Genomic DNA, 25,403 nt, shown 5'->3' with positions numbered 1-25,403 from the left:
CGTATTCAGTTTGAGTTCTTTTACTTTGAGTTTATGTATAGGAAATCTATAGACTATAGCAGATTAATACCATGAATGCATAAATCTCGTTGATACCATGAATTAATGATTATAAGTATTTATTCCTCAATCTTGCCAATTATTTATTTGCAATTACTTTACATTTTAATATTCCTTTATTATATTCTTCTCTTACAGATGTCAGGCCCTACAAAAAGAAGTAAACGATCAATCTCCGAGTCAGAAACTCAAGAATCATTTGTAGAAGTACATGGAGCTGCCACGTTAGATGTTAGTAGTGGTGAGTCTCAAGATGATGACCTTGTAGAGACAAAGGATCAAACAACGAAAGCTTTGTTACCATTAAGACAAAAAATGGTGGGAAGAGAATACATCCAGGGCTCAAAAGGGAGGAGAGCTGAATATTGGGTGCATGGAAAAAGGGAAGAATAGAGCTGAGTGTAAGTATTGTGAAAAGGTAACTTTTGCTTGTGATGTTCATTCTAATGGCTCTAAAAATGTGAAATATCATTGGGAAAGATGTCCTGCTAATCCTGCAAATAAGTCTAAAATGAAAGGTAAACAAGCTGAATTGGTGTTTGACATTGATAGAGGAGGAGGAGAAGCAAATGTTAAAAATTGGGTTTTGAATGTCAAAGATGTTAGAGATGCAATTTCTTACATGATCATAGTAGATGAGTTACCTTTTCGTCATGTGGAGAAACCTGGATTCAGGCATCTTATGGCAACTTGTTGTCCTAAATTTCATATACCATCACGTTTTACTATTGCTCGTGACTGTTTGCAACTTTATGGGAAAGAAAAGACAAATTTAAAGGAGTTTTTGCGAATGAAATGTCAAAGGGTTTCTGTTACAACTGATACATGGACAAGTAATCAGAAAATCAATTACATGTGCCTCACTGCTCATTTTATTGATGATGAATGGAAGTTACATAAAAAGATTTTGAATTTTTGTCCTATTTTTAGCCACAAAGGTAAGGCCATTGCTAAAGATGTAAAGGAATGTTTGGTTGATTGGGGTTTGGATGATTATTTACTGTGACCGTAGATAATGCAAGTTCTAATGATGTTGCATGTCTAGAATTGAAAAAAATGATGCAAAAAAAATCAACATGCATTGGTAATGGGGATTACTTGCATATGAGGTGTGTTGCTCATATCATTAACCTTATTGTGTGGGATGGGCTGAAAAATAACAAGAAATCTATTGATAAAGTTAGATATGCTGTGAAATTTGTTAAGAGTTCTCCTTCTAGATTGAAACTATTTAAAGATCTTGCTGAAAAATATGTGCGAAGCCAATTATCACCTTCTTTAGATGTTCCTACTAGATGGAACTCTACATTTGACATGTTGGATAGAGCCTTGAAGTTTCGTGATATTTTTTGGAGGATGGATATTCCAACTAATCCCCAACTAGATTCTGATTTGGAAGCTGTGCTTGCTGGAGATGATAATGAAGATCCTATTGAATTACAATTTGAAATGGAAAATGCGGGGGCTCCCTCAGAAAATGATTGGAAAGTATGTGAAGGGTTTGCTTTATTTCTGAAGGAGTTTAAGACATTGAATGAACAAGTTTCTGGCTCCTTGTATGTGACTAGCAATTCAACATTCTTTTATATTGCACGTGTTTTAGATCAATTAAATAAGTGGATGGCTAGTGATAATATAGATTTTATGAGAATGGCTACAACAATGAAAAAGAAGTTTGATAAATATTGGGGGCAACTTGAGAAGATGAATGTGTTAATCTACATGGGGGCTATTCTTGATCCTAAAGTGAAGCTTGTAGGTTTAAAACTTGTTTTTGATCGTATGTATGGAACAACTAAAGGTGAAGAACTAGGTGAAGCAGTGCATAATAAAGCGTGTAAGTTGTTTGATGACTATAGGAGGATATATGCAGCTTTTAGTCCTAATAATGATGTGATGACTTCTGCAAGTTCTTCACATTCTACTAGCTTTGATCTCAAGAAAGATATTGAAGAACAAGTGAAAAAGTTGAGAACCGATAACAGATATTCAAGTTCAGAATTTGATAGATACTTAAATGAGCAGTTAGGGGAACATGAATTGGATATGGATATATTAGGTTGGTGGAAAATGAATGCTCATAGGTATCCGATCTTAGCACGTTTAGCTCGCGATGTGCTAGCCGTTCCTATATCTACAGTTGCATCTGAGTCTGCATTTAGTGCAGGGGGTCGTCATCTTGATCAATTTAGAAGCTCTTTGACTACTAAGGTAATTTTATTACTACTTTGATATTAATGTTTTTTTTGTTACTAGTTAACTTTTATTTAAATTTTACATATTTATGTAGATGGTAGAAGCTCTTATTTGTACTCAAGATTGGATACGCCCTAAGAAAGAGAACGATGAGAGATTGAATGTGGAGGAAAAGTTGGAAGATTTAGAGCAACTTGAGAAGGGTATGTTCCTTGTTTACTTATATATTTTTATATAATTTTTTTTTTTTTCGAATTTCCTACTGACATATTTTTTATTCTTAAATTGTTAGAATTTGAGAACTCTTCGATAAGTGGTGACGAATGATGAACATTTTAGTTCTTTTTTGTATGATTGAGGTAAGAAAATGTCAAGGTTTTATATTAGTAAAATATAATTGGCTACTATGTTTTATTTTTATGGATTACGTACTTTTTTTATTATGATAATACTAATGCTATTTTTTTTAATCATGCAGATTAATAATGTCGGATAATTTTATACTCAAAGAAGTTGGTCGGCCTCTGTAGGCTTTATTCAATTAGTTTTAGTTTTCATTTTACAAAGATATGAGTTTTAGCGTGTATTATATATTTTTGATTTGTGAACATGTTTCACACTTTTGGACTTTTCATACGTTTTAAAGTTTGATTACATTAGACTGATTAGAGGATTTTGTGAAGACAAATTGTTTATTTAATAAAAGTTGGCTAAATGCCTTATTAGTTACAACTTGCATTTGCATTATTGCATATGCTGATGTGCATAAGCAAGCAGAGTAACATGATTTAGGATCTTAAATCCTACGCAGCCATGCATGCCATCTGATGGTCCATACTCCATACTATTATACACGACCAGTAGGGCTTTAGATATATCTATATAATAATTTTGTTGAGTTATTTTGTGTTGTTAAAAAAAAAAATATTAATTTTGTTGAACCGGTCCAATCGATCCGGTCGGGGTTTCAGACCGATTTTATCGGTCCGGTCCGGTCTTGCACCGATTATTTTCGGTCCGGTCTTTGGGTCAGAATTTTTTTTTTTTGGTCATCGGTCCTGTCCGGTTCGGTCCGGTCCGGGTTTGGACCGATGAACAGGCCTAGTCATGTCTACCTGGTTCCACGTACCTCCACCCCTCTTCTCCAACCACTCCTTAATCCACTACAACTCTGAAGTGGTCTCCATCTTTCTACACAAATACTCCCTCCGTATTTATTTTAGAGATACACTTGGCCGAGCACGGGTATTAAGAAGAAAAATTGAATGAAATAAAATAATAAAGCAAGTGGGGTTGGATAGATATTTTAATAATTAAACAAGTGAGAACCATGTTATTTTGGTGGTGGGAGGTGGGGTGGATTTATGAAATTATTTGTTTAATAGGATGGTGGGTGATAGGGTAAATTAAATGTATTATTTAATTAGATGGTGGGGTTGATAAGTTACTAAAAATGGCAAGTGTATCTCTTAAATAAATACGGCCGGAAAAGACAAGTGTATCCCTTAAATAAATACGGAGGGAGTACTCACGAGAGTACTGAGTGTCAAAAGGTCTTGCGCGCACAAAGTGTACAATAAATTTACTGTACACCAAGATAATTTTTACCCTTTTTTTTTTGCAACTTTAACTTAGTTTTGATTAACTTTTATATTAGTAAAAAGAAAAGTTGACAGATAAACATTTAAAGGTTAAATGATTAATTTTATACATTATTAGTGATTTTGAAGAAATAAATTTTATTAAAATGAAAAAACTATCACTAAAAAAAAGATAACTTTTACATATACACTACAAAAATTTGTATCTTTAATGACAACCTAATTACGACGGGTCAAAAATCCCATCGCAAAAGCCCTTTTGCGACGGGCTAACAACCAAACAAAGACGGGAACAACCGTTGCAAATGTCTTTTACGACGGGTTAATGACGGGATTTTCCATTAACGACGGCCTTTTTTTATGACGGGTTCGCGACAGAAAATCCCGTCATTAATCAACGATTATTGGCCTTTAGCGACGGGATTTCCCGTCGTTAATGGTACAATTTTTTGTAGTTAACCTTAACTTTTAAGCATTTTGAATTAACTTTTACTCTGGTGTACGATATTTATTGTATAACCCTTATAAATAAGAATTTGTGACTGAGTGTTCGTTATTTGGCAGTGAAAATCAAGACCATAATTAATACTTAATACAAAAATTTGTACAGAATAATTAATACTTAACCCTTATAATATTTTACTAAGTACTACGTACAACATAAAATTTGTACAGAATAATTAATACAAAAAAAAAAATATAAGATACGTTAGATACCAAAAGCACGATTTTATAAGCCAAGTTTTCACACATTTCCATTTTCATGTTATAAATAAAAACCAAAAATGAATGATTCTAGTTAGTGAGCTATTCCTACCAAATCACTTTTTCCCTTCAACTTTCAGGTAGAGCTGCCAGTCAACTCATAACTCATAACTCATAACTCATAACTCATAACTCACTGCTCAAACTTTCTCTTTCTCTCTCATCTCTTCTTTCTTCCTCACAAAAAGAAGACAATACTCAACGTACGTACCTCAAACCCTAACAACTTGTTACTACTTTCTTAATTCTTTTCGATCTGTTCAAACTTCAATGTGTTCATGATCATACTTCCTTAAACTTCAACATGATTCGCACGAAAACTTTACTATTATCCGATCAGTGTATATGATTTCATCGTTTATTGACCGTTTGGATCATATATGCATGATATCTTTATCCAAAGACCAAAAAAAAAAGAAAGACAAGTAAAAAAATGGCTGTTGTTCCGGAATCAAGTACTAATAAACAGCTTCAACATATGTTACAGTCTGCCGTGCAAGCAGTTCAATGGACTTACAGCCTCTTTTGGCAATTTTGTCCCCAACAACGGTATTTTCATCTACACCTATTTATTTGTACCGACAATAGGTCCTAAACTTTTTTTTCTTTTTCAAAGCGATATATGGATGAATCTCAGCGTATCGTATTTAAGATTAACAAGATTATTTGCAGTAAACACTAATTCACTACACCCAATTTTTCTAAGCGCCTTAAGAGACCATTTTTTATAGTAGTGACACTTTGTTTTGTTCGGCTTATTTTGACTTATTTCAGATAAAATAAGTTCAGATAAATTCAATTAAGTTCAGATAATATAAGTTTAGTCAAAATAAGTCCAATAGCCTACTCCACTACACCCATTCTATCGCCGATTTTTTGTTGATGCAACAAAAAAAAAAACATCGAAGCGACATAGACTGAATCTCAGTGGATCTTACCTACTACAATTTTTTTTGTAGATAATGATTGATTGAAGTAATTGTAATTATCTAGAAAATTATAAGGAGCAACAAACTAGATTATTGTTATTTACTAATTACTCCGGTATAAATAAAATTTGTTAAGAATGATAGAGGTTTAATATTTTTGTAAATAGGATATTAGTATGGGAAGATGGGTATTACAATGGGTCTATAAAAACAAGAAAGACGGTGCAACAAATGGACGCAACTGCGGAAGAATCATGTCTTCAGAGAAGCCAACAACTAAAAGAACTCTATGAGTCGTTATCCGCCGGAGAGTTAAACCAACCACCGGCAAGAAGGCCGTGTGCGGCGTTGTCACCGGAGGACTTAACGGAAACGGAGTGGTTTTATCTCATGTGTGTCTCTTTCTCTTTCCCTCCTGGTGTTGGGTAAGTCTTAATTATTTAGTTATACTTGCATTCACACCCATCTCCTTTTATTTCTTTCCTAACCATTTTTATTTTGTTTAACTAACCTTATAATTAGTTAAGGCTCTAATAAATATTGAAATAATGAAATATTACGTATTTGGAATATAATGAAAACGAAAATCAGAATCAGAATCAGAAGGTCAAACAAATAAAATTAATTTTACGGCACAAGAACATTTAACTAAGGAGAATAAGTGAAAATGATGAATAGAAAAGATTGTTTAATTTACATTAAGAAAAAAGATCAAAGCAATGACATGTGAAATCATGGTATGCAAAAAAATCTTATTTTAAAATATTAATTAATACGTATTACTTCGTATAGATTACTTCCTTTGTCCCTCTTTGTTCTTCCAACTTTGATTTTTTTTTTTTTTTTTTGTTTTGTTTTGTTTTTGTTTTTGTTTTGTTTATACTATGCTCTTGCTAAGTTTCCTTAGCTTGGTTGAATTAACTAGTCCTTTCCTTGTTTGGAATTTGGTATAACAAAAGTGCTATAACGAGGTGCGCTTTAAATGACCTCTTCTTCTCTGAAAGAAGGTAAAAGAAATGTAGATTCTCTAGCATTACATTATTTATCATGTGGTAATAAAGTTGCATGTCAATTAATCTTTACTATTTCAATATGTTGAAAATGATTTCACCTTTTAAAAATAGTGCAAATGTTAGATAATGAATGAATTATTTTCTACTAGATACACCTAGCTACATTTAAGTTGAGGGATGGAAAGTAGGAGAGAAATAATAGAATCAATTTGAAGGCCATCCCATTATTGTTGTGAAATCATATTATCCATTAGCCTTATGGTAAATATGTACTCCGTAATTGATGGTAACGAAATAACTCTACAAACTTATTGATCAGGTTATCGTTGAGGTCTTGGCCTAGCGGCAAAGACTGATGTCTTGTACTTGTATGACCGGTGTACCATAAATCATATGCACGTTCGAAATCTTCTAAACCTTCCCCCCTTCACTTGTGAGTATGTAATATCCTTGTCACTCGTTTAGACCAAAGAAGGATGTCTAGTTAGCTAAATGATTGCTTTTGTTTTCACATTAGGTCACCCGGGCCTTCAGGCCTAAGGATATCTTGTGAAAAGCTCAATACTTACTCAATTGGGACACTAAAACAAATTTTAACCTTTTTCCTACGACAGAAAATTTGACTATTAATCATACATCTATATGTATATATTATAAAATAACAATTGTCTGTTAATTCAATGGTCATTGAGGCTGAATTTGGTGGGGAGAATCCGTGTTCGATCCCCCGCAACAACAATTGGGAGGGGACTGAAACCTATCCACTCAAAACTCGCCCCGAATCCAAATTAGTCCTAAGGGTGAACCGGGTGCTAAAATCAAAAAAAAAATTATAAAATTCCAAAGCAATGTAAGATATCTTTATGTGTAGTCATAACTTGGCAATATATCATGCACACCCATTATTCAATATAGTGTATTTCACGATAAAAATGTTATTATCCGTCGTAGAATCGTGACCCCATTTTTGTTGATGCAAACTTTTAAGTTTTAACCACCATGGGCATCGCTTGAAGATACAATTTATGACTTCAATTTGTTTTTTATTATTATTATCAATTTTTTTTTTTTTTTTTTGAGGGAAGAGAAGTCATTTTTATGAATGTATAAAAATTTAACGCCCAAATTTATAATTGAGGAACATTTATGATAACAACTTTTTGCTTCATCAGTTCTAATAACTTAACAAATTTTTTTATAAGGTGTAAGTGAAATCGTACAAAAAAATACTTCAATATTTTATACAAATCAAGTAAACTACTTTATAAAATTACTCCCTCTGTCCCTTTTTATTTTTTACGATTGATATCATACACGTGATTTAGAAAATAATTAACATTGATAAAGATTCATCATTTTTTTAATTAAACAATGCAAAATACGTTTATTGATAATGTTTTCACTTTTATCCAAAATATGACATTGAAAAAGTGTGAAAAATGCATGTAAACTTTCAATGGAAAAGCGTGAAAGGTTTAGTGTCCCAATGATTTTAATTAATTAAACTAATAATTTGCATGCTTTTTGACAGATTACTAAGGACATTTATTGTACAATATAAAAGGAAAAAAATTTAAATGTAAATATTACAATAGCACTAGAAACGGAAAGCGTAAATAATAAAAAGGGGCAGAAGGAGTAGTTTGATTTACTAATTACTCCTTCCGTCCCGGACTACTCGCAACGGTTTGACTTTTTGCACTATTCACATATTCCACTTTGGCCCTGTTTTATTTATATATAGTACATGAAAATAAGTGTTAGCATATAATATATTGTTGGCTTCATAATATATATTTTCAAAATATTAATATTTTATAAGTTTTTATAATATATAATTGAAGATATTGATGATCAAAGTTGTACATTGGCAAGCATGTCCAGTCAAACCGTATTGATTAGTAAATTTTGTTCTCAAAATAGAAATCTAATGAATTTTATAAGTGATTTCTCAAACTAACAAGCCTTAGAGATCGTCTGAGTTAATAACTACTCCCTCCGTCCCATAATTGTAGTTCCGTTTGACCAAAAACACGGATTTTAAGAAAAATAGAATATAGTATATGAAAAACTGGAATAAAATACAAATGATGATTTAGTTGCATGAAAAAGTGGAATAAAGTACATGGGAAAGAGAATATAGTATATGGAAAAATGGAATATAGAAATGGGTGGGGTTTTCAATGCATTTTTAATTAATATAGTACATGGAAAAGTGAAGACCTTAATAGCCAAAAATAAAAACAAGACTATAATTTTGAGACGCCCGATTTAAAAAATAGGACTATAATTTTGGAACAGATGGAGACATGGAGTAGTTCATTCCTCTCTTTCTGTCTCTCTCTCAAGGAAGTAGTTGTAATGCATGAAATTAATGTAAGGTAAAAAGATAAAGTACACATAATAATAAAAGGGAATAATGACTATATTAGGAAAGGTTGTTTAGAAGGTGGTATTTAAGGAAATGTGGGTGAGTTAATTACGTATAAAAAAGGTGTAAATTGAATTAATTGCAGCAACATAGCTGCGGTGAATTGGTGTTATATTTGGTGACCACACCATGCAATTTAGTGGGGGAAACCAAAACTATATATAAATATGAACACTTTTGTAAATAGTTTCCAGTTAAGGAGCTGATATTGATGGATCAGCACGCTTCAATTTAGCTGCTTTTTATGCTAACCCACTCCAATTACGTTATTCTATTACTCGTCTTTTTCTCCTTCCTTTCAAATTCAAGACCTCAAATGTTGAATTTTCAATTGGATATCATTTCGGATAATCGATATCTGATACGAAAATTCGAAGTATCCGAACTTATTATGTTCATTGACATCGATCTTAGAGCTATTGGTTATTATATACTAGAATTTGATAGCGATATTAGTTCAGGTATCCCACCCAATCTGACCCCTAGATCTGACCTCTAGTGAAAAACTGAAAATAATAAGTACAATTTCGAAATATAAGGTTTTCTTTAACTTTGGCGGTAAAATAAAAATACGAATTTTGTTGATCACGTGTCTATTGGTATGGACACTCATTAAAAAAAAATCGAAATTACCAATATTCTTCTTGGACAATTTTTTAAAACTTTACATGATTGGTTAAAAAACCAAAAGACTTAAGTGCATTCTTTTTCACATTGTATATACATGTACATTGTTCAAATGCACCCACATTTCTTCATTTCACATTTTTCATGGACTTAATTGCTTATACTAATTAGTGTTAATTATGTTAACGTGTATTATGCAATATGTTAATTAGGTTACCTGGAAAAGCATATTCAAAAGGTCAACATATGTGGCTAACTGGAGCAAATGAGGTCGATAGCAAAGTATTTTCCAGAGCTATTCTTGCCAAGGTAAAAATCTCAACTTAAACCCATTTGTATCATGTTGAAGAAATTATTGATACAAAAATAACATACATTAAAAAAATCCGAAGAAACAATATAGATGTCAACTAGTTTAATTGTTAAGTTATGACTATGAGTGTGCAAACTCCGATCTACATCAGATTATTTGTCCTCTACTTTTGACTCTCTCTACGTACACGTACACCAACAAATCTGAAAAAGGAAGATTATTTCATACTCCCTTGACTTCTTTTTTTCTATATGCTAAATGATTTCTTACTTTCCTATATATTCGGAAACAAGTTATTTTGAACTAAGGGTGAGTTTATCCCTAGTTTTAAAGGGAGTCTCGAGATGAGTCTCAAGCTTAAATTTTGGGATAATGTGGTAAAACATTACACCAAATCTTGAAGTGAGCTTGAAAATCCAAGACTAACTTAAGACTCCACTTTTTTATTCCTCCAATCAAATCATGCCACATCATCAAACTTAAATTATCTTATTTCACCCAACTAAATTATTGATAGTTTATGTATTATTTTGTTTCATTTGCCTTTAAATTTATGTTCTAGATCTTTTGAATTTAATATGTTGTATTATTGTTTCTAATTTGTACGAAATATATGTCAATTTCGAAATTAACATTTTATGTTTTTTTTTTTCATTTTTTTCTCGAATTATAAATTACTTTGTTTTACCGCTGATCAACATGGGCCTGGCCCGCTGGCCCGACCTGACCAGATCCGAAGATTATCGGGTTTTGGGCAGAAGGCCAGCCCCGACCCGATTTTTTTAAAAAAAATTTATGGGCTTTGACAACCCAAAACAACAATTTTAGTTATAAATTTAGCCCGCCCCGCAATTGGCCCGAAAATCCCGCTATTTTTAGCCCGAAATAGCGGGTTTTGAGCATACAAAATTGGCCCGAAGCTTAATCCGGCCCGCCCCCGACATAATGGACAAATTTCCATGTCCTCGGCCCGATCCGAACCCGGCTCCGCCCGCCTTTTGATCAGGTCTACATTGTTTGTATATAAGAAAACATAGTTTCAATATTATTTAGAAAATGTACCAAAATAAAGATATATACATAAAATATTATTTTAAAAGTTAGGTGAGGGTCTGAGGTGAGTTTGAGGGTAATGTGTAAAAATTGGGTGAGTTTTGTGTGAGTCTGGATAATGAAAAAGTTAGTGAAAAGCTGATGTAGCAGAGTCTGAAGATTGGATGTGAGTCTGGAAATAAACTCACCCTAATAGTAATGTATGAACAAGCTACTTCCTGTCACAAAACGTAAAGAGTATGATATACTACCGAGTACTACGTATAAATAAAATCTATGTCGAAATAATTATCGGGTAATGGTGGGATTCTATATTTTCATTTTCCTTATTGATGTTGTAAGTAGTACTTGTCCTAACCTCCCTTTTATTCTTTCCTGTACATGTGTTTGGAACTCTTGTAGAGTGCTCGAATACAGGTACGTACATGTTCGATTCTCTTCACGCATCTTATAAACTCGAACAATTTTCGAAACATAAGAGGTCATATATATTCAAAATAATGTTGGGATATAAGAAAATTCATTGATCGTCTTAAATTTTGTGAAATCAATAGATAATAATACGGAGTAACAGATATAATAATATTAATAAATATTAATCTAACATGTACATTATATTTACATGTAAACTCATGATGGTTATAATTTGATTATGTGGATCTAATAGCAATTATTTTTCGTATTTGTTGGCAACGTGACTTGCAGACTGTAGTGTGCATACCTGTAATTGACGGTGTGGTGGAGTTAGGATACACAGAAAGAGTAAGTCACTAGTCACCCTTTTCATTTCTAGTTTGCCACATATAAGAATATGAGTATGAATGTATGATACGAAGTAGTTTGCATGGTGAATATTCTCAATTTCTTATTAAAAACAACTTTGGTTGGTTTATTGTTCGGATTTAGTTGTTACATTATTTATTTACTATCAATAAAGAAGAAGAAAAAAGATACCATATAATCCTCCATAAATGGGTGGAATATATTCTTAGCTACACTATCTCGTATATATTCATACTTAGCTTTCAGTTTTATTTTATTTCCCGAGCAGATTCAAGAAGACCCATCTTTTATTGAACAAGTCAGATATTATTTCGACGACCACTACTACAATCAACAACTCCAAAATGGACCACCATTACAATCAAAACCAGCACTCTCGGAGCACTCTACCTCCAACCCAACTGCCTCTAACCATTCCCACTTCCAGTCTCCTCTTGCCCCTGCCACCGTCAACCCACCACCCGTCCCTAGTACTGACGGTCCCAACGACAACAATGATGACGAGGAGACTGAAGGCGAGGCTGACTCAGATCCTGAGGCCAATACAACTCTTGTCTTGCCACTTAAGTTGGACCTATGTTACCAAAAAGGTAGTCTATTAATTTCTTGGGCCATGGTAATATGACAATCATTGATGTTTTACCTTAGGCTATGTTTATTTCAACGGAAAATATATTCAACAGAAAATGATTTTCAATAGAATATTAGTTTTCATGGAAAGTGGAAAAAATGTTTTCATTTATTTGTTTCTTTACAAGAAAAGTTGTAGAAAAAAAGAATATTGAAGTGGAAATGAGAGACAGATAGGAGGAGATAAAATGAAAGGTACGGGATTAGAGAGGAAAATGTGGCATTCCTTCTTTTCAAAAGGAAAATTGGTTTTCCACTAGGGAAAGTTGTTTTCCACCCTTAACAAAACAAAAGGAAAACGGGAAAATCATTTTTTTGGAAAAGTGTTTTATGTCAAAACAAACAGAGCCTAAGTAGTACTGTAATATAGTTAACGATATTCGTTTCCAGGTCTTACTGTCATTCCTGACTCGTCTGATGAGCCCAGCGAGTTAATGCAGATAGAAATGCCTGAGGACATACGACTCAGCTCCCCTGATGTCGTATCCAACAACCTTGACTCCAACTTCCCCTTAGTGGCGGCTGCTGATACACCAGCCAGCCACCAGCATCATCCTGTTGACTCGTTCATAGCAACCAAGTCAACTCGTAGATGGCCAGTTATGCAACAGCAACAGCAACAGCAACAGCAACAGTTACAGGATCCAATCATTTTCAGCAACCTACTCCAGCCACCTCCTCCAGGTAATAATTTTTTCCCACTTGAGGCATTATTGTTCCTTACAGTTCTGTAATGTTGCACTACCACTTCAATGTCAAATAATGTTTTTAGTTCCCTCAAGATTATCATGTGCAAGTAACATATAATTTTGAATCTAAATCTTTGTCCTGTCATTCCCAAATGGCCGTACAACATCCATGTATAACATGACTAATTAACCTCCCAAACTACCTGCTTGATAATAATTTGTGATAAAAAATACAAACATCACCCAAAGTGAGTATCCCAAAAGAAGGCCAAAGTTGAGTTTTTCAAGACTTGTAGGTATTATCAGAACGAAAAAGTGTAACTGTATAAGACATTGATTAAACCAAACTAGTAACTCTAAACGAGGCTAACATAAAACGACTACTAGAATACATGTAAACTGTAAGAACCTAGTTTTGTTCTGCACTTCTGCATCTGTTGGTGCTCACAGACTACTGCTGTGCAAGTAACAGCTCGGGCTTGTAACTGTGACTAGGCTATTAGACTCCATGATGTATGAGTTTATCTTCCAAACCCTTTCACTTAGCCATTATACTAACTGAACTCTTGACCAACTCATGAGCCACATAATAACGTATGCTATCACGTCTTACTAATCTCTAAACTGTTGATTTCCAGGTTTCACAACAATGGAAAACCTCTCCCAAGAGGACACGCACTACTCCCAAACAGTCTCTATCATCCTCCAACTCCAATCTAGTCGTTGGGCAGAATCATCTACTACCACCTCTATTCCAACCTCCTCTTCTTACCTCTCGTACTCTTCAAACTCTGTCTTCTCAAGCTGGAGACCTAGGTCCAACCTCCACCACTTGCCAATGGAAGGCACCTCGCAATGCCTTCTGAAAAACATCCTATTAACAGTTCCTCTCCTACATTCCAAATACCGCGAAGAGAACATTAGCTCACCCAAGTCAGACCCGCAGTACGGTATCTTAGCTCGTGGGAAAGGCAGCAGCAGCGTCCCCCACGACGAGCTCTCGGCTAACCATGTATTAGCCGAGCGTAGGAGAAGGGAGAAGTTGAATGAGAGGTTTATAATTTTGAGGTCATTGGTGCCTTTTGTAACAAAAATGGATAAGGCCTCTATTTTAGGGGACACTATTGAGTATGTGAAGCAGCTGCGAAAGAAGATACAGGAACTTGAAGGCTGTACAAAGTCTGGAGACGAGAGATATAAGAGGAAAGTGCAGGTGGTAGAAGAAAGCAGCAGTGTCAGTGAAATAAGGGCAAAGAAAACTGTAGCACAGTCGCAGCAAAGCAACATGTTAGAGGTGTCGATAATAGAGAGTGATGCATTGGTGGAGTTGCAGTGCCCATATAAGGAGGGGTTGTTACTGGATGTCATGATCACACTGAGAGACATGTGCCTAGAAGTTACTACAGTGTTATCCTCCCTAAACAATGGCCTCCTTGCTGCAGAGTTAAGAGCCAAGGTATTAATTTCTTAATCCAAAAATACCAAGAGATACTTTTATTGAATTTAAAATAGTTTTTAAGGGAGGGCAGGATTTTCTTACTTAAAGAAGGAATGCCACATTTTCAAACACATGCACTACTTTCTTCATTACTCCTCCTCCGAATCCCTTGTCCCCTATCTTCAGCTTCCCTTTCCCCTCTAGCTTTTCTATTAAGAAACCAAAACTTGGATGTTTGAAAGTTGAAGTTTGTTGAAATATATTTTCTCTAGAAATGAACATTCATTTTCCTTCAAACCAAATACAACCTAGAGGAAACAGAATTTAATCTAAATAAACAAAAGTGAATTCTTATAGACTCTGCTTGCACTCTTATGAATCAGGCCTTTAATAATTTAGTTTTTATGATATAGGCTGACTGAGGTTATACATATATAGATCCTGAGTTCAAATCTTGCCTCCTTCTATATGTCTATCAATTAAATTAGCCACTGCATTAGACCTCCTAAGCCCGAAGATTTTCTGGTGTGGATCAGAAAATTTCATCATGTAGCAGACAAGTCATATCCAAGTGGTCCAACATATTAGCATCAGTGCCACTCTATTGTGTACTAGTGCACAATCGCTTTCTAAATTCTAACTGTCACATATGTTTGCTTAATCAAGAACCAGAACTCCACAGCCCTACTGCAATCGAGCAAAACCAAATCTTGCAAAATCATATTGATGCAAGTCTTTCTTTGTATAACTTTTGAATTCTATGAGCAGGTTAAAGAAAATGTCAATGGAAAGAAACCCAGCATAATTGAAGTGAAGAGGGCTGTGAATCAAAAAGTGCCTCAAAGTGACTCATAAATTCAAAGTACATTGGAACATATGCATGCACACTCAGCTCACTAAGTGAAGCACAGAACAGAACTGCTTAGCCTCAAATGTTGCAGCTAAAAGATATGATCAAGGACTGAATGGCCGTAACCCTTTGAAACTGTGAATGCTCGAATTCAGATAGCACACAGAACGTTGGAGTTGTAACTAAGGGGAATTCAAACATAGAAAAAAAACAGAAACTAACTACTGCTAAATATTCAGTAAAAAAAGACATACAAATGGAAAGGCGTTGACTATATACCCGTTTTGAAGATCTCGTCGACCTTCATTCTTCAGGCAAAGGGTTTCCTAAAGCAATGCCCTTGATCACATGCCGACACTGAAACCTGCAAGATGATTGAACTAAGCGCATAGTACTGTAATATCATACATCAAATCCTCATTATGATTACTGGTTATGCTTGTATTAGACTATAAGTATGATGACAGGCCCAGGCCAAGGTAAAGCAAGTAGCCACCAACTGACACTTCTGGCACAAGGCAACATCTTTCGGTAGATGCAAGTAAGCATGACATCTTCCGTTTTTGAAAAAGTTATTAGTAGCTATGTTTTACAAGATAGTTCTGATAATATCATTGGCCAACCATAAATGGGCAACTTCAATCTAAAAAATAGCTGCTCAGTTAAAAAAAGGTTCTTCATTTGAACTCATCTATGAACATTATCGAAGTAGACTCCTAAAATAATTGGGGATTGAGCAAATCAAGTGCGAACTGTTGTACTATTCCAATTCAAATAACAGACTTCTCGCTGTAAAGGACTCAGTGAAAATACACCAATGTAACAAGCAAGTATAGAGTATAGACCAATCCATTTAAGTTCAGAGCCAAATGATTTAAAAAAAATAAAAGTTAAGTGGCATAATAGATAATCGTACCAAGTTAAATCACTGCATATATGATTGTTCTCATTGAAACCAGTGATTGTGTCTGGGACAAAGGAAGAAGCTATTGATTCTTGATGAGAGGTCTTGGATCTAAGCTGAAGCCTGAATGGCACCATCTGCAGATGAACGCCCATGATATAAAATTGAGGAAATCCCCTCAGTACAGGATCCAGTTGCAACAAATTATGTACATTGTATACTATGGAGTACATAGTTTTTGTTGCGATAAAAAAACTATGTACTCCATAGTATACTAGTATGTACATAATTTGTTGCAATTCCATCCTGTATTAAGGAGTACATAGTTACATAGGAAGCCGTGTACTTGTTTAGCATTGTGATCTACACTCCATATGAAAGTGTTGCAACAAATAGTAACTGACAAGCAGACTAATCTATCAGTATTCTCAACATGATCGTGTTAATATTTGAGAATCAATTATACGTACAAAACTGGTTACTAACTATATCTCTGAAAAATAATGGTTTGCCTTATTTGACTGATATGGGCAGGCTACTGAACTTGCTGGATAGCAGTTCAAAAAAAAAAATTGGCACTACCTTCTTTGAGAACTGAAAGTCGCGCTTAGGAAGAAAATGCATAGGCATATTCAAGGAAGTTGGAGCCTTCACCAGGAAAAACAACTTAGTAGGACCTAGAAATATCAGAGTTGAAATTATGTCAGAACCATGTACATAAACACACAAGGAAAATACTTTGAATGAGACAAGGAAACTAACTAGTCATTACCTGTATAAGAGGCAGATCCCACACCTTTAGAGATAAGTGCCCTTATGACCTGTCCAAGAGGAGGTAAGCTCACTTGGGAGTGCAAAGGTTCAATATCATTTGAAAACAATGAGAAGGCATTAGCAAGACGAACCTTTCTCGAAAGCACCACTGCTGTTCGGTTTTTGGCCATATCTTCAGAAGCCGGGGTAGCTATCCTTCCATGAGGAAATATAATTTGGTAAACATGCTGTGGTCGTCGTGGGCTTGCTCCAAAAATAAAGACCATATCTTCAACACTGGGAAACTGGCGGATCAAGAGACAGAGAGCAGTCTGAAGACTAGATACTTTACTCATCAATTTCTCATTTCTTCTAATCTGTAACTTGGCATCTCTTTTCCTCCCAATGGCTTGCCTTCTAGATGAAGCATTGAGCCCACCTTGTGTAAGAAGTATCTCCTAAAATAAATTATCTTCAGTGGATATCATTGGAGCTGATAAATAAATCCACTGCATCCTACAAAACCTACCGACTCCTTGAATTCAGCACGGAGTGCATCAAACTGAAGAGTCATATCCTGCAAGACGCTGCCAGAGGAGAGCCAGATTATTGATATCATCGTTAGAAAGTCAGAGGAAGATATGAGCTCTATCCACCTAGAAGATCTCTTTGCACTTCTTGATAGAAAATATGAAATTCCCATTAACACACATTTCGGCTGTGTTTGAAATATTGAATGAAAATTTGAAAAGAAAATCATATTCAAGAAAAATTAGGTTTCCCTATCTTCCTGTGTTTGTTTTGCAAAGGGGTGCAAATGATCTTAGATTAAAACTAGTTTTCCAAGTGTTTTTTTTTTACTTATTGTCCTCCCTAGCCTTCATCTTCCCATGCGCTCTATTCCTTTTTCCTTTTCCATACCTCTCTAATATTTCTAGCAAGGACCAAAGGGAGATTAAGTTGAAAGTTGATTCCCATTGAACTTTACTTTTCGTTGAAAACATAATTCTGTTTTAAAAAAAATCCTTCGAATTAAACACACCCTAAAAGTCCAATTCATAAGCTAAAAAGTAAGAAACTTTCTAAGCATAATAATCTAAGTAATTACAGTATTTGAGAAAGTAAATAACAATTTAAAATCCCTGCCTACTCTAATTATGCCTATAATACTACTACTAAGGGTAGGATAAGGTGAGGAAATACGTCCTCAGATCCACAATCATTTAAAATAAGACATCAGACATAGAGTACAAGAGTGAGGTACTGAGGTACTGAGGTTGAACATGAACTCTAATCACTTCTATTTGAACATCTTATGAGTCTCCAAACTCTTCAACTCGAATTTTCTAGGCCATTTCTTCTAACTACTTGCAAACTACAATCTTCTTCTAATTAGAAAATGTGTATACTCAATTATCAAGACAAAACAAATTCTTCTTCGCTATTTACAACTGATGCTTCTATACCAAACATACTAAAGGAGCTTTCTATGGCTTCCTATAGCAGGCTACTAAATTCATCATAATGCAGACCTTTAGGCTTTGGCCGGCAAGCTTGAGTGATTGTTTTCATTCCCTTTAAGAGTTCTGCAATTTCTCATATATTAGTAGAAAATATGCTAAAGTTTCAAACATTAATTTCAGCAAAAACTTAACGCACAATTTACATTGATTTCAGCAACTTGAAAAATATCACATTTACCATTGATTTCACTCGGCAACTAACGCACAATTTCTAAATGATCAAAGTTATCGCAAACCTATACTTTTTACATGAACATTGTAGAATATAAACCCTAATAAAATAAAACACGGCAAATCGACAAATTGATAGGGAAATGTTGGGAATTTTCAAATTAAAATTGATGCTTGATGCTAATTTCCACAAATTACACACTGGAGAACTTGAAATTGAAATCCTAAGATTATTTATTGGCGAAAGCGAAAATTAACAGGGTTCGGAGAGCATACGAGGGGATTTGCTGGTGCATATAGAGCAGAAAGGCTAAAACGTCGTAAACGATATGGAAGATGAGAGCGCCGTCAATGGAGCCGGTAGCTACTTCGATTTCCGTGTCCTCCGCCATAGTTGTTGTCTCGGGTTTTCTCTCTCGTCGGCTCATCTTCTCCGGTTTACTCCGCACTTGTAAAAAGGCGTTTTTGAAAGGATGATTGGGAGCGAGAAAATATAACAGATTGAGCCTAATCAAACTTTATATTGACAAAACTGATAACTAACCACTTGTTCGGTATCACAGTCAATTTTCACTTATTATTCCCTTTTTTTTTTGCCTGTTCAAATTTTGTGGATTACGATGAATTTAAAATTTTGTAGTTTTTTCGTTGGGCTTATATAACACATTGATTTCTTCGTTGCACCCAAACATTTTAAATTTTTAGTTGTTCAAATCCACAAACCGAAATTATTCTTTTGTTGTTTTCATATTTTAATTGTTAGTCGTTCAAATTCTTTTCGTTTTCATTTGTTTTTATTTATTTATGCAACGGAAGGGAACAACAACAACAAAAAAGAAAAAAATATATAAAGATATAAAATGTTGCGTAGCCATGCATAAAACATCATCGTGTAAAATCCTTAAGTTAAAGGAGACTTGAATCAACTCGATCATGCAGGCCTGAGATATGCCTTGATTGGCCAACCGTCTGCAGCTTAATTGGCTTCGCGTTAATAATGATTTGATTGTACTTTCCATCTCGACTCTAATATATGAGCTTCCTGCAACTCTCCTCCATACTTCTATGTGCCTATAAGAGCAATTACCGCAACTTAATCATCCATATGAACTAACACTTTTTTGATCTCCATTCTCGAAGCCAACTCGAGGTCATAGTCTACAACTTTGATCTCGGCCTAGAAGGACGCACAAGAGCCAAAGTTAGGGGGTTAAGCACCTACAATGCCCATCTCCACATTCATGAATAATCCCCCACCACCGGCTAGGCCAAGGGAGCCTTTTGCCGTTTATTGTTGAGAAAAGTCCATCAAATTTGAGGTGGTTTCTAGCAAAAGAAGGCTTCCCTTCGAGGCTAGGGGAGGCATTATCTTCCGTCGCATTATTATCTAGATATTTCCAAACTTCTTTAAAAGGAGATAAAAAGAAGGAATTTATATCGACTAACATTTCTTAAGTTCGATAAAGTCACACAATTCCTCCATCTCTAAATCCGCAAAAGCACAATGGCACACTAGCCATTGCTTGAAATTACCCGTACAACAATTACTCGCGTTTGTTGGACCTTCGACTTGCCTCCAAACTTCTCCAACAACTTTGCAGACCCTCAAACTATGTAGCACGGTTTCGGTATGCTCTTCACACAAATTACACATCTGATCAATCGCAAGAGAACACTTAGCTCTGCTATAATTGCACATTAAAGAACATTCATTACTAACCAAAGGAAATCTCAAACTTTTTGTTGAACATGTAATTTCAGTAGAACCTGTAATTTCAGTATTAAATCCCAATTATACTTCAGTATAACCTGTAATTTCAGTATTAAATCTCAATTATGCTCATTCATTCAAGATCATCTCTCTCAATAATGTTAGAGGCAAATTTTAAAGCAAATTTACCTACAAATATTCCACCACGGTATTTCAAGTTCCTTATGATAAGAAGAACAAAGCAAAGGAATTGATTAAATGGTTGACTAGTCCTTCATGATTCGTTGACCAAAGACCTTAGAGTATCTTTAATGGTTAGCTAATATTATTGTAGCTTGGTATGCCACATTAATTTTTCAAGCAACAACATTTTCTAGCTACAACATGCTTCAATTGTTAGCAAATAGCTTAATTTTTGTTTAACTTTTTTTTTTTACTCTATTCTTAAATTTACATTCCTCTAGGGGAAAAAAAGTACTCCATAGTTGGTTTTTTCCAAGCTAATTAGCTTGGTAGAGCTAATTTGCTTTGTCTAGCTAATTTAACAAAATTACTCCAATGATTTAGCTACTTACTTGAAAGTTTTAGAAATTGCAAGCAAGTCCCTAAATATAACAATTGGAGTTGCTTTATCCCACCCCTTTCACGACACCATCACGAAGACAACGAGAAAAGATGGAGAATGACTACAAACTTTAAAAAGGGTGGAAATCTTCAAAAAGGGTATAATAATTAAACTGTTTGCTATGATTACTTTGCAACTAATCTAGTATTTTAAGCTAAAGTTCTTACACAAATTTCGAAGAAAATATATTTGGTTTGCCATATCATGGATAGCTGATTTCTCTAGGAAGACTGAAAAACTCATATCCAGTTCTCAAGCACTTCCCCTATTTGAATCTTGGCTATGACAATTCTTCTCCGCCACAACTTCCATCAAAAGTTCAGCACATCTATCAATTTATGTTCAACCAATTTATGTTCAACAATTATGGTAATCCATTATGGTATAAAACCATTATGGGATAAAGATCTATTGAGCAGTAACAACAAATTCAACAATGTCAACATTGTGTAGCTAGCAACAACAAATTCAACAATGTCAACAATGTGTAGTTAGAATCTTGAACCAACAATGGATACAATATATCGGTGGCACGAAAATGAAATCTGATTTCCTAAAACTGTTTTTAGAAACAAAATAAGCTTCAGAGTTCTTATAGTTTAAATATAATTATCTTCACAATGAGCTAAATCAAGAAAATGAAACTTCATCAAATATTCTAAATTTCTAATCCACAACCAAAGGCGCCATCGACTATACCATTGCCAACTTACCAGCTCCCGTAACCAATAGCCATATATATCAACATAGCATGAAATAAACATATGACATACAAATTTCCTACAAATTTTCTATGTACCCAACAGAAGATTTCAAACACATTTAGTGCTCAATATGATCCTTGATCCCTCAACATCACCTGCAACTAAGTCCCAATTCATAAGAACATAATGTTACAAAATAGTTCAGTCCATAGAGTTCTTTCAGTAATACTGACTAAAATTCTGAAAGCCAAAGCTGAAAGGAACAGATGCAACACGGATGATCAGCATTACCATTCTATGGTTTCGCCAATGTCATCAAACACATTTCCCCTTCCAGAATCTTTTTAGCATTTGCAGCTATAAGAACAAAGACTAGTCCTAAGAGGATTACATACCAAATCATATGCAATTGCAATTACTGTATAAATTTACCACATAAACTGGTCTCTTGGTGACGTTTTCCCTCTTAATATTTTCTACCTAATCAACTACCATAATCCAGGTAATAGCTAATCAAGTACTAAATACTGACTCAATTAGGTCGAACCCTAAAAAAATTAAGACCAAAGACCAGTCCTAAGAGGACTACATATAGAAACATATGCAATTACTATATAAATTTACCACATAAACTGGTTTCTTGGTGACGTTTTCCCTCCTATTATTTTCTACCTAATCAACTACCCTAATCCAGGTAATAGCTAATCAATACAATACTGACTCAATTAGGTCAAACCCTAAAAAAATTATGCCCTACAGAAATTAACACATTACAAAGCCAGCAACAATCATAAAACAAAAATACTCAAGCTTCCAGCCAATTTAAAAATAAAAAAGCGAACATTCTGCTCTTCTAAACCAGCAAAATCAGACGATAAGGACTCAACAAAAAATGGTCCATGAAGAGTGCTATAAAAATTGTTGCACATTCGAGTTATAAGCTCTTAAACAGATGGATGCTACTTGCATCCACTTCATGTCTGTGCTTTGGAGCACAATCTACTGTCCTCATTTCCCACCAAGTGACATTTACCTTAGAAATCCATCCATAAGTCCTGAACACACTACTGAATCACTATGTCACTATCCCAAAATAAAAGTCATTCAGATGACCGGTGCTGAACTGCTGATACAAAGCCTTCTGCTTTTTTCAAAGCAAGAGTCGCATAAGAAATTCAAGATAGAAATCTAACTTACAGAGGATGAAATAGATAAGAATGGGATAATTGGACAAAAATACAAGATGATCAACCGACCATTAATCCAAACAAAGGTACTTCTTATACAAAAATGTACTCTATCCATCTCTAGAGTTATATATGATCCTCCAGATGAGGCATCTAAAAGTAATGCATTGCACCCTTCTAGGACATTCTAGCCAATAATACTAATTATTCACTCGGTTAGAAAATAGCTAACTTCTAATCGAGTTGAACCCTACAAAAGTTTAACCCTACAAAAATAATTAACACATTTCAAAGCATACAAACAATCATAAAAACAAAAATACTAGAACTATCAGTCAATGATTCTAGAGGCTTGACGGGGTTGATAAATGTAATTAGTATGTCTTCTAAACAAATAGGATTGTACTAGCCTTTCAGTCAATTAAGGAGTAATCAAAGAAAGAGATCATACTATTAACCTCCTAATAGATTAGCCCTCACTTATCCGGACCAATCCAAGCTTCAAAGGTGAGATAAGGTTGTGTTCTTTCTCTTTAATTAACAAGTTAACAACTACTGTGTACACTAAGCTCACCATATTAAATGCATTACAACATCTGCAAGATGAACAACAAAAACTATGAGATGCTTAAATTGGAAATTTTCTAATCATTGCAACTTCAACTTTGTTGATCATAAAGAGGCTTCTAATATGGGAGTAAACTAGAAATCAGGTAATCAGTGCATCACGACTTTCAATTTAAAAACTAAGCTAAATTTACACAACTTTGGAGTTATAGTGAAAACAAGGCCTAGGCCTAAACCTGTGTTCCCAGATCCAACCAACAAGGCCAAAACCGAAGCATTGCAAAGGGGAGGGCAGTGTTCAAAACAATGAGCTGAACTAGCAAACTAGTATCACTAAGCAATTCTAAACAGAACTGAGCAGTGACATTAACACCCCAATAAGGATGATTGTGCCATTTAAGTGTAACACCACAAAACATTCAAACGTGCACCGGAAATCAAAACTAACACAAAGGAATTAAATTTAGCAGCATAATCAAAACAATAGGATACTCATCAAAATCCAACGATAATAACTAAACCAAAATTAAGGTTTAAACTGCGAAAACAAGAGCTCAATTCCATAACAAATACGAATTCAGTTCAAACAAAAAACAGACAAAATTAGGGTTTTTCTCTCTGCTTCGCCATACCAAAACATTGTTCTAACGGTAAGATTTCTGGAATCTTGAACGAGCACCACGACCACCAAACTTCTTGGGCTCACAACGACGAGGATCAGCAACAAGCAAAGTACGATCATACCTGATGAGAATATCCTTGATTTCCTTCTTCTGCTGCTCGTCAACAAACTTCTGGTAGTAAGCAACTAGAGCCTTAGCAATACTTTGTCTAATGGCGTAGATCTGAGAAGTGTGACCTCCTCCTTTGACGCGAATCCTCATGTCGACGCCATTGAATTTGTGACGGCCGAGTAGAAGGATTGGCTCGAACACCTTATAGCGGAGGATCTCTGGCTGGACGAGCTCGATTGGTGTGCCGTTGATCTTGATTAGGCCACGCCCGGTTTTGCAGTGGGTTACTGCGACGGCGGTCTTCTTGCGCCCGAAACATTGGACGGCGTGGGTTGTGGTTGGGGCTTGGGCTGCTGGTGCTGCCATTGTTGGAGGGTTTTCAAGCTTATTTTCTCTCTCCTCTCAGTCTCGCTCTTGGAGGCGGGGTTTTGTGCACAGGTGAAATGAAGGAGGAGAGGGAGTGAATTAGGGTTTTGTTGTGGGTCCAAGAGGAGGTTTTTTTTAGGGCTTGGAGTTTGTACTTTGTATGCAATTTGAATAGGGGAATTATTAGACCGATCACCTTGAGTCCGGCCCGATTAAAAGTCTGGCTGGCCCAATTCGATTATTTTTTGGATGGGTTTCGGTAATTCATAATTGAAATTTTACTTATAAAATTAGACCGATTAGAAAAGCCCGCTATTTTTGAAGAAAAAATCGGCTCAAAGTTTTGCTTGGCCGACATAATGGGCATAAAATTTTGGTTGTGGCCTGGTCGGGTTCAGACCGGACCTGCCTATTGATCTGACAATTAATTTTAGCACATCCACCTTGAGATATAATTTTCCGTGATTTATCCACAAGATAGTGTGTCAAATCATTTTTCATTGAATATTTATTGGACACTGTTCGTTTTTGAATGTTAGTGTCTTTTGGAATCTAAGACAATCCAATATAAGTACACTTGTCACATGAATCTAGCTCATGTGAGTAAGGCGAGAGAAATAATTGAGGGGTTTAATGGAGATAAAGACTTACTTTGGAATAAACAAGTGGGTTATTTGGATATCTACGAGGGTAAATGGGTATAAATGTTGGACAAATAAGGAAAAAGTTCAAAAAAGAATAATAAAAAAATAACCCAATACGGAAAGAGGACTAACATTC

The 25,403-nt window shown here is 34.9% G+C and overlaps 3 protein-coding genes across 8 annotated transcripts; 1 reads left to right on the top strand and 2 right to left on the bottom strand.

The window, feature by feature from the left end:
• Positions 1-4,717: 4,717 nt before the first annotated feature.
• On the top strand, positions 4,718-16,007 carry LOC110805097 (transcription factor BHLH42). Of its 2 annotated transcripts, XM_022010709.2 has the most exons (9): positions 4,719-5,171; positions 5,719-5,976; positions 9,835-9,931; positions 11,391-11,405; positions 11,694-11,750; positions 12,040-12,361; positions 12,792-13,085; positions 13,729-14,546; positions 15,297-16,007. In XM_022010709.2, exons 1-9 carry the CDS (start codon positions 5,056-5,058, stop codon positions 15,381-15,383), a joined length of 2,064 nt encoding a protein of 687 aa, XP_021866401.2. In that variant the 5' UTR covers positions 4,719-5,055; the 3' UTR covers positions 15,384-16,007. The 2 variants fall into 2 exon arrangements, with proteins under 2 accessions (XP_056694239.1, XP_021866401.2); XM_056838261.1 differs by lacking the exon at positions 11,391-11,405 and having other exon boundaries at positions 4,718-5,171.
• LOC110805096 (uncharacterized) lies at positions 11,488-19,230 on the bottom strand. Of its 5 annotated transcripts, XR_008929658.1 has the most exons (9): positions 19,006-19,230; positions 17,565-17,622; positions 17,188-17,493; positions 17,055-17,103; positions 16,865-16,959; positions 16,295-16,419; positions 15,658-15,742; positions 14,631-14,737; positions 14,387-14,526 (listed from the first exon to the last, which is right to left on the bottom strand). XR_008929658.1 is itself a non-coding variant. In XM_022010708.2 (8 exons), exons 1-7 carry the CDS (start codon positions 19,155-19,157, stop codon positions 15,682-15,684), a joined length of 846 nt encoding a protein of 281 aa, XP_021866400.1. In that variant the 5' UTR covers positions 19,158-19,230; the 3' UTR covers positions 11,488-11,709; positions 15,658-15,681. The 5 variants fall into 5 exon arrangements, 4 of the variants coding, with proteins under 4 accessions (XP_021866400.1, XP_056694256.1, XP_056694247.1 ...); XM_022010708.2 differs by lacking the exons at positions 14,387-14,526; positions 14,631-14,737 and adding an exon at positions 11,488-11,709; XM_056838278.1 differs by lacking the exons at positions 14,387-14,526; positions 14,631-14,737 and adding an exon at positions 12,996-13,129.
• A 4,782-nt stretch (positions 19,231-24,012) lies between these two features.
• On the bottom strand, positions 24,013-24,719 carry LOC110805094 (40S ribosomal protein S16-like). The gene has a single exon (XM_022010705.2). It carries the CDS (start codon positions 24,621-24,623, stop codon positions 24,168-24,170), a length of 456 nt encoding a protein of 151 aa, XP_021866397.1. The 5' UTR covers positions 24,624-24,719; the 3' UTR covers positions 24,013-24,167.
• Positions 24,720-25,403: the final 684 nt, after the last annotated feature.

Source organism: Spinacia oleracea, chromosome 1 (genome assembly GCF_020520425.1).
Source record: "Spinacia oleracea cultivar Varoflay chromosome 1, BTI_SOV_V1, whole genome shotgun sequence".
Lineage (NCBI taxonomy): Eukaryota > Viridiplantae > Streptophyta > Magnoliopsida > Caryophyllales > Amaranthaceae > Spinacia > Spinacia oleracea.
Note: the sequence above shows the minus strand (reverse complement) of the source record. Positions and strands in the feature narration are given on the sequence as shown.

Bases quoted from the DNA above. Each gene is read 5' to 3' on its own strand.
- LOC110805097 (XM_022010709.2), top strand. From the start codon at position 5,056: ATGGCTGTTGTTCCGGAATCAAGTACTAATAAACAGCTTCAACATATG. The intron at 11,751-12,039 runs GTAAGTCACTAG...TTTCCCGAGCAG, and splicing joins AGTTAGGATACACAGAAAGA to ATTCAAGAAGACCCATCTTT. The intron at 14,547-15,296 runs GTATTAATTTCT...TTCTATGAGCAG, and splicing joins CTGCAGAGTTAAGAGCCAAG to GTTAAAGAAAATGTCAATGG.
- LOC110805096 (XM_022010708.2), bottom strand. From the start codon at position 19,157: ATGAGCCGACGAGAGAGAAAACCCGAGACAACAACTATGGCGGAGGAC. The intron at 17,104-17,187 runs GTTCGTCTTGCT...CCTCTTGGACAG, and splicing joins CAGTGGTGCTTTCGAGAAAG to GTCATAAGGGCACTTATCTC. The intron at 16,960-17,054 runs GTAATGACTAGT...TGATATTTCTAG, and splicing joins GGGATCTGCCTCTTATACAG to GTCCTACTAAGTTGTTTTTC.
- LOC110805094 (XM_022010705.2), bottom strand. From the start codon at position 24,623: ATGGCAGCACCAGCAGCCCAAGCCCCAACCACAACCCACGCCGTCCAA.